Below are 12,531 nucleotides of genomic sequence, written 5' to 3' on the forward strand. Positions count from 1 at the left end.
TATGCTTTGTGCCTAATCTTTTTGCAACAAAACCCAATTTCCTATCAAGAAACTGTTTTGATAGGAGATTTGCAAGCAGCCCACTGTACTTAGGAAGTATATCGGAAACCAAAGTCCTATCTAGGTTTCTTGTGAACTAGTCTCCAGGGTCTCTTACTGCATTATTATTTTCCAGGGAACTCTCTTTCAGTGAGTAACTGTCTTTCAAAGTATTTTACTGCAAATATATTAGTTCACAATTTTTCAGATGGAATTACATTTGTTTTGGTTTTTATGACATAAATCAAATATCCCTGAGAAATAAAATAATCAAACCCTGCCAAGTTTAGCTAACAAAATTTGGATAGTGATGTGCATGTTTCAGATTTACAACTAACAGTGAAGGTTGTTTTTATGAACTGTTTGGGATTTTATATAATTAAATATTGGCAAACAATAGGCTGTGGAAGTAAAGGATTTATTTCAGTTATGGAGTTTGACCAGATTACTGAGATGCTGAGTTAGTTGCTGAATTAAAGGCATATGTACAGTACCTTGCTTCTACTATAGCATTTCCTCCTGTTATCTCGTTGAAGGGTGCAAACTGGTGGATTTCCTCAACATCAGCTTGTGTAATTACAGCTTCATTTCGTGTATATTTAATTTTGTAATTGTAAGTAGCAGTTGCCTGGGAATTCTTGTTTCTCTTTATAATATAAAAAAGCAAAGAAACAAAGAAAATAGAAAGTCATTGAACTTCTAAAATCTGTGACTAGAAGCTATTACATCACCCATTTCAACCTACTTATTTTCCAGGTCTGTTTCGTTCATTGTCCATATGAGCGCTTTATATGAATTCTGCGTGCACGCTTCCACGGGAGAGGTCAGGCATGCTGCCTGGCTCCGTTACTTTTACTGCTAAGAAGTGTTAGCTGTTTTTTCCCTTTCCCAAATATAAGTAATTGGTTATTCCCTTGAGAAGGAGACACATTTTCTGAGGAGAACAGCACTATGAGCCACACGGTTTCTTATTTCAAAGACAGGATTATAATAAGATGCAGCAGCACCTATCTTGAATAGCAGAAACTGGACATTGTGACTATCTTTTTTACTCAACAGAGTAGGTGAATTAACTCATGCTGATAATTAATGTTTTCCAAGCCAGCTAGTTTAAGCTAGTTGAAGTGTGTCTGCAGTACACGACAGTCTGCAGCACAGACCTCTGCTGCTCTGTGGATCTGATTTTCATACAGAAAGAAAATGTTGATAACTAGATATAGAAGATCTGACTCTTCTCTCATTTTAAGTGTAACAAAGCAAGAGATAATATGGATGCTAAATGGCTCCCTGTATATGAATATAAAATATGTGTACCTAATACCACCCTAATTTACCTGCTGGCAGGTCCGGCATGGATGAGTGTATGCTGAACCTGTGACCATTTGAACTTTCTCTTCACAACTGCTCAGGTCCTTGGATTTGGTCACATAGACTAAGTTTGCTCTCTTGTTTTCCTGGATTGCATACGTTGTGTTGCAAATACCTCCGATCCCAGCCTGGCAAAAATGAGAATGTGATCAGAGACATTCACTCCTATGCAAAGCTTCATCAATTCCCCACATGGGCTTTCCTGTTTAACTCTGTATTTTCAAAATTCCTGATAGAAATGAATGCTTTTTTATTTATGGTACTCTTCAGAAGCAAAATTGGAATGATGGTTACTTTCATCTCTTTTTCACATGTACAGGTTTCCAGTAAGCCAAATCAGAGTTTCACTAAAATTCTCAAGAGTTTCATTGCGACAAGGTTTGGAGTGTCAGAAAAGGTGAGTAACAATTTCCAGTTAGAGTTGTTGATTATGAAATATGATTTAAGGAATATTAATAAAAAGTGTCAAAATACTTTGATCAGTAAGAATAAAATCTCAACAGCAAAGTATTTTAAGGTTGGAGATGACATTCTGCCCTTAAAATTTGCTTTTATAGACAGCTTATAAATGCTTATGGAACAGGCCTTGCAATATCAGATGATCTGTCACAATACGAACAGCAATAATTAAAAAGAATTTCAGGATAGCAGAGTTTTGATTGTGGGTTTTCTTGAGTTTGCAGTTTTAGCTCAGATCTTCAATAATATTTCAAGCATATATATTTATACGAGCTCTTAAATCTCCTCAGTCAGTAAGAAGATTTTTGGAGAGGAAAATATTTGATTGCATTTTAGGAGGAAGGGTTATTTTCATGATTTTTTTATTGTTATTGATAGCATAGCCACTCCAGAGAGCAGCTCTGGGCTATGTCAGAACAGCAAAATGGTCATGTGGCGGTTGGAGGCAAGACATGCCCACTTCATCTTTAGCTTGACAGTATTCCTGAAGACACTGTGGCTTCGGTAAGGGCTAGAAATAAGAATTGCCCAAGCTTTCTGAAAGACTTGTACTCTGCAAATAGAAGTGTGGGGCTCCTCTGCAGGCTGCAGCATATGGGAGAGACATCTAGACTTTAAATGGGAATGTCCAGCCCACCGGGCTCCATGGGATGAAGTAGCTTCCTGCCTAGCTGGACTTTCTAGCTGTGTGCAGTTCACAGCTAGCTCAGATAACCCTTACCCTCCACTCTGCAGGATGTGATGTAGACTTTCCCAGGTTAGTCCTTTAAACCTCTCTGCAGCTCAGATTTTGGGACTAGTAACGCTTATCTTCCTTTACAGAGTGACTTGAGATTGTCAAGCAAGAGTGCCAACGTTCATTAATCAGTTGCTGTCTGAGAAACGCAAAGAAAACTTGGAAATGATTCTAGGAGGTGAAGTCACATATATTGCTCAGCAGCGAGAGTAGGACATATTGCTAACTGAATTAGAAAGAAAGAAGATGTAAAACGGGATATGAGAAAATAACACTGCAGAATATGCGACACCACCACTCGGGTTTTTATGTGCAACAAGCAGCGTGAAAATATTAAATCATGTAGTTCCTTTCCCAGAAACAACTCTACTTACATAAAAATAAATTTTTAAAAAATCAAAGTTACCTCGGTCTGCATTTTCAATAAAAATAACATGAAAGTATAATAATTTCAAGGTTTTTGCTGATCTCTGAATCAAATGTAGTCTAATCAATGTAAATATGGTTTCACAAAAACTAAACACATTGCAATTTCTGTGGTGAATAGTAATATCAGATGATTTACCTTGACTAAGATATTAAAACCTGAAAAACAGTGGAAATTCCAATAGAACATCAACTGCAACTGTCAAAGCTATTACAGTAATGTCATGGCATATGTACTGTTTTCCTCCTAAAAGAGGAGCTAGAAGAGATTAAAGTATATATGATTGGTAAAAAAGTCAAATTACTGTTATTTTATCTTTAATCTTGTGCTGTATGTTTAAGCTTGTTTTAATACAGTATTCAAATTTTTGTAGGCTTCAACTTTCATAGGAATTTACTTTCTCTCGAATCACAAGCCAGATTTTCTTAGGGTCTAATGCTGCAAATGCATTTTCTGAAATACTTTGATCAGTCAGATTAAAAGTCTGGACTATTCTGTTGTCCTGTTTAGCTACAGCTCCATCAAATGTTGTCCCATAAGAACAACTTAATCATGATTTCCCAAGCTTAGGTGTTTCTTGTTGGTGAAGTTTATGTCAAGGATGAATTCAGAAAATGCAGTAGAAGAATCTGAAGAGAAGGCTTATTTATTTACAAGGAGACCACAATGGCCAAATCAAAAAGCTCACCTCCTGTAAGCTGTATGAATGCTGCATCTTCTTTATACTTAGCTCCAGCACATTCAGAATCCCTCTGTAGATGTTTAGACCATCATCCGAGACAGAATCAGGAGCCATAAGGTTTCCAACATGGCCATTGCTATACTCAAACTTGATGGGATTACTAAGCTGCCCGGTTAGTACCTGGGTCAGTTTGAGCGATCGAGAGAATGAGCTTGTAGGCCAGACACCATTGTACTCTGCTGCTTCGATTGAGTGAATCTAGAACAAAGGGGGAATATAAGTCCTCTTGGATTTTTTCAGTTAACTTTTTTCAATGCACATAAGCATCTAGAACTTTACTCACGTCAAAAATACACTTTTAAATAACGCAAAGCTTCTTCAAAGGGAAAACTTAAAAGCTGTCATTTAACATAGCTAGTATTGATATACATATTTCCATATATAAAAGCAAAGAGAGTAATGCAAATGACTGTGATATTTCCACAGTCACTGCACTCTGTTCTGTTTCATAGATAATCCATATTGCCAAAGGTTGACTTGTATGAAGAAATGAGCCAGAGAAGAGCTGCATGAAGCAGGTTGCTACCCAAAAGTAGTATCTGCAGGAAATTGCAGGAGAAAGTTAATGTTGCATAAAGCATCATTAACTCCTGTTGTGAACTCTGTCGTCTCCCTCGCTGGGGTCACAGAGCACAGACAGCAGTCAGAAACTAATAACAACATGGCTGCTGGGCCAGCCAGATAGTCATAATTAGTTTGGGCAGTCGAGAGCAGCTTATAAAAATTGTCCTTCCCTACACGTTTTGCTGCGGAGCGGAAGGCTCAGGCACTGCCCCCACCCCCGCGCTGCACTTCACGCTCAGCCTCAACCTGGGGCACAGCCAAGCGAGTAGAAAGTTGTGCTAAACTATGCATAACTCGAATGATTTCTACCCCAGGGGAATGGGGCACGTTTAGCTTGGTTTCTCAGAGGACCCTTCCCTTATATATATTTTGACAACTTAAAGAGACTTTTCTCTGACACCTCAGGCTGGCGATGTGATGCAAGACGCGGATTAATTTCTCAAAAAGCCACACAAACGAAATCCTCATACAGCAAATCGCTGGAGATTGCACTTTCATATTTATTTTTGTTATTGTTGGTGGAGATCACTGCCAACCCCAGTAACTGAAGCTTACAGAGGAGGCTGTTATGGAGCAAATCCCTCATGCTGCCTCTTGGACATGCTCCTGGCACATTGCACAGGGGCAGGTTTGGGACTGCTCTGCAGGATCAGGGCGAAGTAGTTTTCCCCAGCCCTCGGGGCCCAGCTAGGACTTACGCTGTCTGCTAGGTTTTGAACACAGCTGGCAATTCTTACTTGTGGGTTTGCGATGAAAAAATTGTCAGCTGGAAACCACCCAGGGAACATGGCTTTTTGCTTGGGCTGAATGCGAACTAGGAGGCTACAAATGAAAGATTAATTCCCTGAACCATCCCTCTGAACTGTCTAATTTAAATATAACAGCAGCAAAATAAACTTTTCCCAGAGCAGAAGGGAATAAATGCATCGTTACCTTTCACTTAGAACTTGCCCCAAAGTCTTGTGATTTTTTTTTCTTTTCTCTTCTTTTTCTTGCCTGAAATTCTTTCTGTATTTATTTTTGAAACAGAAACTTTTTTCCAAATGCACGAGGGCAGCTGAAGTGGAGTTGGAAGATTTTAGGGAACAGGAGTCAATTTTCGGTGGAGACTCGCCCTGATGCACCAAGAGCTGTTTCGGCAGGAATGTGGGAAGATGCGGGGCGAAGACAAAGCCTGCTTCTGCCTCTCCCTGCTAGGGAGGCCTTCTACTCACCAGTACAGACGTGTGGCTCTTATTTCCTTGCTTTTTTGCAAAAAAATCCAGCCATTTGCAAAGGTCATGGAAAAGCAATGTTTCCTGTCTAAATCTATTATAATTTGAACTTATAAAAATACCTAGTAACAGAAGGCTAATTCAGGCTCGAAGGCTACAGCATTTACAAGCATTTATCAGACAGTCACCAGTCTTTTTAATCTGCAGTTTTCAATTTGCCAAATAAAAGCTTTTAAAAAGATCATTTTTCTTTCACATGTACACAAGACTAAGTGGGGTTTGTGTAAAGCAATTGAGGAGTGCTTTTCAATACATTCATTAGAGGCATGTATAGGCTTCTGTTAAAGGCAAAAGTGTTTTTCACATAATCAGAACTCTTAGTAATTACTCAGCATGCAGTAAAAATATATAATTGAGGACGGCAAAGAATGTCATTTGGGACTCTGCCGAAAAAGAAGCCACCAGATGACATTAATTATGCTAAATATTGAATCACATCCAGCTATTGTCACATGTTTTATTGACTTTCGTTTGCTGGTTACGAAATCAGTTGATTAAATAATCCTAGGTTGTACAGTTTGGAACAATCGGATTGATCCAGTAATAAATTATTGTGCATTTCAAATTACATTCTGTTGTCTCCCTGACCACAAAGCAGAAGAAATCCTTCAAGCCCAAGGTTGGCTTGAGCTGAGAATTACCTGGCAAAGTGCAAATAGAATTTAGGGCACTGCATAAAAAATAATAGTGTTAGTTACATTCTCCCTGAGTAAGCACAACACATGATGAAACTTAATTACTTCCCAAAAGCTTAAAAAAGAAGTCAAATATGAAGAGAATTTTACCTTTCAAATTGAATACATTTTCTTACCCTAATAAGACAAAGTTTTGGCCCAATACCACTAATTTCCACTTTACTTTTTATTCTTATTCCAGCTCTTGCAAGTCCTTTCTCTGGAAGTCCACTGAGAAGCATACTTTCATAATTAAATGTATAAACCTTGTTTTCACTGAAATCGGGTTCTGCAAAGAAATGATTCCCATAAAACATTATAGAGACTGTACAGAACATACTAAAGTACTTGTGTTAGAATGTATGGAACAAAAAAGATGAATTTGTTCATTTTTGTATTGCACCTGAACAAAATTAGCTGTTGTAAAATTATATTAAACATTGATATACTTTTCAGATTCTATTTTGAATTTCACTCATTGTAATTATATTAGCTGATAGGAAAATTACTTACGGTAATTAAGATGCTGGCTCCCTGAAAGAGAAGGAAAAAAAAAAAGAGTAATGAAATGACAAAGCAAAAAAAAAAATCCCAAAATGTTAATGTATTTTAGTATGAAAGGCTATATCTCATCTTGTACATATGGCATAACTCTTTCTAATTAACTTTACTTCTAGTTCAGCACATAGCCAAAAGCCTTTTTCCCCTAAACAACAAAAAAACTGTCATAAAATAATTTTTTTCTATAAAATGTTAAAGTTCATGTTTGTAAGTGAACTATATTTAGATTCTGAAACCTTTTCCTAAATCTATTATTTTAAATTCATCAAAGCAGATAAATTACTTACCCACCAGGGTTAAAACCAGGGCTAATATTAAGCCCCTCATGATGGGGATAAAGTAAAGGTGAACATGCTGGGTTCTCTTTTATAAAGGTATGTGCTGTCACATGTTTCTTTTGGCATGTTGGTTTGACAAATAAGCGTATTTTAGAATGCATATTGATCAATCAAAAAATAAACATTTCTGAGGTCATGAATGCTGACAATTTCAAATCACCTCATGATTTCAACTAACTTACTTTCTATGTGAAATAGAGATTTCATTTTCAAAATATCTCGCTTGTTATTTTTTCCCTAATTTCTCCACATTGTAGAGATATAGTAAAACAATAATCAAAATTTAAAATTAATTAAAAATAGTACCTCATTCATAACTGAGATAATTTAGCTTTTCTCCAATCACATCTTCAATCTCCTGATAATTTGCTCTTGCTAAGGGTCACAGCTTTGGAGACATGCCTTGCCCTCTCACATCAAAACTCTACTTTTAGAGGAGAATTTGTGATTGATTTCATAGATTTAGGATTGAGATACCTTAGAGCTCATAGACATGCAATGAGAAACTGTCTTTCCATGTAATCTACCATGGCTGTCTTTCCAAGCATATCTTGTTAGCCGCACCTGGGAAGACAAATCTTGTCAGTATGACCTTCACATTAGCTTCTGCCTAATGGTCAAAGTTTGTACTATGAAAACAGGAGGGAAATTAATTTCTTTGTTTATGAGAAGAATCTAATAAAAAACGAGTTACATTTCCAGAAGGACCTCAGTGAGTCCTGAGCATCGGCTCCTTCTCAGCGGGTTCTCACGGGGCTTGGGCTGCTGCCACTCCTGGGAAAATATATCCAGAATTTCCCATTTGTAGTAATAACATTTACACCAATCCTTAGCAAAACTAAGTCAGGAGGGAGTTTGCTCCCTAACCTCAGTTATACATATTTTTTGCAAGCGTTTAACATTTACTTTGAATTTAAGCTTGTCTTTTGGTCAAATGGTAAATTAAATATCACGTAAAAAACCAGCTGGGTACACGGGTTGCTGAGGGGGCAGGACGGAGAGCTCAGGAATGTACACCTGGTATTTCCCTGAGGCGGTGAGAGGTGCAACATACTTGCAAGTAATGCAGGCAGCCGGGCAGCCAGACTCTGCCCTCCAGGAGGGGAGCAAGGTTTTCTCGGCTGTTGCTCTTCATCAGGGAGGAGATGGGTGACACCTGAGCACGGGTCCTAGGCCTCCACCATCGGCCCTGAGTATATTTACTGCAGGCCCCATCAGACCATCCCTTTACACGGTTACTTCATTTACTTGGAGTGATGCCACTGACCGAGGAATAATGAAGTTTACCGTGGCGGTGGCAGTGCCCCTCAGCTGGAGTCAGGGGTGCAGCCGCGCGGCGCGCGCCCGGCGGCGGCTCGGCCCCTCTGCTCTGCCGCGGCTCCCTGCAGGCTGCTGCCTGGACAAGCAGGGGAAAGCCGGACGTCAAATGAGGGCTGTCTCCTTCGGGCACCTTCGCACCAGCACCTCCATTAATCTCAAGAATTTTAATGTCGCAGCTTGCTTTCCTAAAAAGAAAGATACACAACTGGATGGGTAGTCAGATCTTCCTTGAAATGAAATGTGTCTCTAGTAAACTATTTACAAATATATGATAGACATGTGAACAAGAGATTAATAATTGGGGTGTTGGTCCACTGTGGATTCAGATGGCGAAAAATTAGGTGCACATGGATTTTCCCTCATGTTTTCTTCTGGGGTGCTAACTAATGTGTGAGATATGACAAGATGCACCACGTTTGCGGGCCCTGTGAAATTCAGTGGTGTACCTTGGCTGGCACATATGCACTGTCAAATGTAGTTAGAAATGCCTTATAGAGAGTCACATTTTTTGCAGCCAGAATGGAAGTAAACGCACAGCAGCAGTGTAATACCACAAGCGGTATCACGCGAAACTCTCCTGCTTTCGTCTCCCTGTTTTTATGGCACTGCTCATCAGTGCCACAGCTTGATCTCTGCCGTAATATTGTGCTGTCATGCTCAACTAGCCACACTTCCACAGAACAGAATATATAAGAGTGTATATATCTTGTATACAGAACTATATAAGCAAGACTATTAATTTAAACATTGTTATCAACAGCATATTGAACTAATGTCTGAGGGACGCATACATATTAAAATGGAGTTATAACATTTTTCAAGTTTAATAAAAGGCTTTATAATTAAGGTGTAACATGAATAGATTTGTGCTAACTGGGTAGTGAAAATACTGTATTTCTTTTTTTAATGGGGAACATTGAGTCTAAGCTTGCAATCAGAATGTAGACAGCTGATTGCTAGACAGTTAGCTAAAGCAATTAAGATTGTGCAGGCTGCCGTGTTCTCTTCATCTGCAGCATGTTCTCTCTCTTTTTAATAGCTCCTCTCTACCCAGGCTTGTTTTCTTGTGGGCGAGGAGAAAGTGATCTCAGAATTGTTGTACCCATTATTACTTTAAAGGGACAACCTAATAAATTCACTAAGTGGAGAGGAGACACAGCTAGAGTTTGAGGGTCACAGCACTGGGCTCTAATACTTCCTCCAAAGCAGACATGTCCTTCCAGCTAGCTCTGAGGGAATAAACAGACAATCTATCACTTTAAGGAAATGAATAAAAGGAGGAAAGGTGAGCACCACACTTTAAAACCAATACAATTTTTCTTAAACATTCAACATGTCATGTTAGTGAGCAAGAAAATACATGAAAAATAAATAAAAGGGAATTAAACAGACCCTCCACAAACAACTTCCAAGCGCCTAATTTGGTTGCAGAGGAAGGAACTTTAATGTGTGCATGGGCTTTATATACAACCAGTATCTTTTCATTTTTGTCTTTTTTTTTTGGCCATATACAATGAAGAAAAGGAATTTTTAAAAAGCGATGGGAAGTATCTTGGGATTTTTTTTTTTTTAAGGAAAAAAATATATTGTGTTGAGTGTTACAGAGAGCATGACAGTTGTATAAGAGGTGCAATAAGATGAGGTAGACTGCTTTGAATTTACAGGGCGCTTGCACCATAAATGAAACATGAATACAGCCTAATTAACCTGATTAGAGCTATTGCTTCTACACTACAATTGTCTTTACATAACACATTCTGCTTGAGTAACAGAGTCTTATTATCTATTGTCATACTGCCGCCGATAGCTCTGCACTCTCCTTGTTCTGTATTCATATTGCTGAATTATGGTGCAGTGATGCCATTTCCATCCTGCTAATATATAGCCTAACAACAAAGCAGGGATTAGCAAAACAGCTCCCAAGCAACCATAGCAGGTTAAAATAGATATAATCAGTTGGCTTAGCCAAGTGATTTTTAGCCTTCAGTTTTCTTCATTTCTAAAGATGAAGAAACCTGACTTAAAAAATTAAAAAAAAATTCACACCTATTTCATATTTAACATTCACTGCTTGAATTTTTTTCCCAAAATATTCAGCATTTGCTATTGTAGCATAGCCTCCAAGATAATGTTTGATATTCTCTCCAGAGACCCTGGACATTGTCTAATGAATAAGAATGTGTTCTGGGTTGGGCTAAATTGCCGTATGCTGATTCTAGTACATTCACAAAGGGATTTTGTTACATTAGCTTGCTTTAAAAGGTGCTTTTTGTTTTTTTGACTTCCATTCCTTTTACTAGAAAGAAACCAACAGGCCCAATTCCCTGCTGTTATCCCAGTTTGATGCTGGCACACCACCAATGGAGTGATAACTGTGGGAATGGATACAAGGTTTGCAAAAGGAAAGAGGTAGAAATGCTATTTATATTTTGTCTAGCTTTTGGAGTATACATGGTTTGAAAGATGCTATTGGTCTAGATATATAGTTATTTATAATTTTGGAAACTTGTTAATGTATGTTGTTAAGCCAAAGCCATGTCTTTGTGCATTTCAGTGAAATAGTCAGTGGGACTGTTCCTGATGCCTAGCATGGATTTGCTGTCATTTCCAGAGAAAAGAATGAAATTAAGAAAAAGAGAGGAAGAGTGTGGAATCAAACTCTGACATTCTCAATGTAAAAACAGATCATTTTGATACAACTTAGCTTTACTAAGATGTTCAAAGGGTTTTATTTTCATTCAAATATGGAAAACACATTCTGAAGCCTAACAGTCCACCATCGTTGCTATTGCCATTGGCTCATCAGCCAGCATACTGATTAAGTGGCTTCAGGATTTTTCCCCCTTTCAGTATACACTATTTCCCAAGTCATTCAGTGGGGTTAAATGTTAGACAACTTGCCATCTGAGGCTTGAGTCACGTCATATTTGAGGACTGGTGTTTGCTATGTAGTTCTATTGCACTAGAAGATAACTTCTCCAAGTTTATCTTAACCCTAACTCAGACTTCACGGTCACAGAGTGATTAGCTGCTGTGGCGTTGCTATTGATGGGAAATCAGGGAGCCTTGAAATTTAGCCTTGTCATGTCTCCACCTCAGTCACTTTGGGGATGAAATGGTGACTGCACATATAGGACACTGGAGAGCTCTGTGCGCTGCATTAAATGTTGTTCTACTATAGGCTGAGGTACTGCTTGTAATTGCATGCTTGGTTAGAGCTATCGTGGCTAGTAACTTATCCAGAGGAAAAATACCTGTGTAATGTTTATTCCAATGTACTCTGACGGTATAAAATGTGGGCACTGCTGCAGGGAAGTGAGGAGATCCCAGGCCATCCCATGTGCCTTAGGGTGGGTGGCAGGAAGAGGGAGCATATTTGTTTTAGCAGACTCGGCATCAACAACCCTTTTGCAGGAGGCGTTGTGAGCACATAAACAAGTTGCCACTTCAGAAAAAGGCCCATTGTCCTCTGTAATCCTGTGTGAGGACACTTTTCTATTCTTGGAGGAACAAGGCCAGAGTCATTGGTGGGACAATCTTAGAAAGAAGAAGATTCTCAATTCTTTCTTTTTCTTTGCTTCAGGCCAAATACATTAGGGCTGCAAAACTTCAGACTCTCCTAAGAAATGAATTGGGCTTATTATTTTTTCTTAAAGTGTGGATTTTTACAAATATATAATGAATTCTCAAAACTGCTACTTATTTTGTGGTTCCACCCAAAATGTGCAAGATTCTTTATGAATGAAGGGGAAAGCATTGACTTTTTTCCCCAGAAGCCAGTATTCTCAGGTATAATGATGATTATTTTTCTGTTTTATAGACCTTCACCTTAGTGTCTTATTCACTTATACCACAGAACCACTGCAAGAACATGATGGATCTGGATCATCACTTTCTAGTGTCAGAGTATCAGATAAGTTTATGGTATCAGGAGGAAGCTCAATATGAACTTACTCTCAGTGCAGAATATATGAGGTGTGTGATACCTTAGTTTCATAGCACTGGGTCACTGTGACATTAGGTCATGGG

At 38.5% G+C, this 12,531-nt stretch overlaps 1 protein-coding gene across 1 annotated transcript in view; it reads right to left on the reverse strand.

Moving 5' to 3' along the window:
- LOC142085262 (vitellogenin-1-like) overlaps positions 1 to 7,171 on the reverse strand; it is a 43,578-nt gene extending 36,407 nt beyond the window's left edge. The window contains exons 1-6 of the mRNA XM_075157053.1: positions 7,132 to 7,171; positions 6,797 to 6,817; positions 6,421 to 6,572; positions 3,718 to 3,969; positions 1,374 to 1,535; positions 534 to 685 (exon numbers count right to left, since the gene is read on the reverse strand). Coding sequence (XP_075013154.1) covers positions 534 to 685; positions 1,374 to 1,535; positions 3,718 to 3,969; positions 6,421 to 6,572; positions 6,797 to 6,817; positions 7,132 to 7,171 — 779 coding nt within the window. The remainder of the gene's footprint in view (positions 1 to 533; positions 686 to 1,373; positions 1,536 to 3,717; positions 3,970 to 6,420; positions 6,573 to 6,796; positions 6,818 to 7,131) is intronic.
- Positions 7,172 to 12,531: the final 5,360 nt, after the last annotated feature.

This window comes from Calonectris borealis, chromosome 8, assembly GCF_964195595.1.
Source record: "Calonectris borealis chromosome 8, bCalBor7.hap1.2, whole genome shotgun sequence".
NCBI lineage: Eukaryota > Metazoa > Chordata > Aves > Procellariiformes > Procellariidae > Calonectris > Calonectris borealis.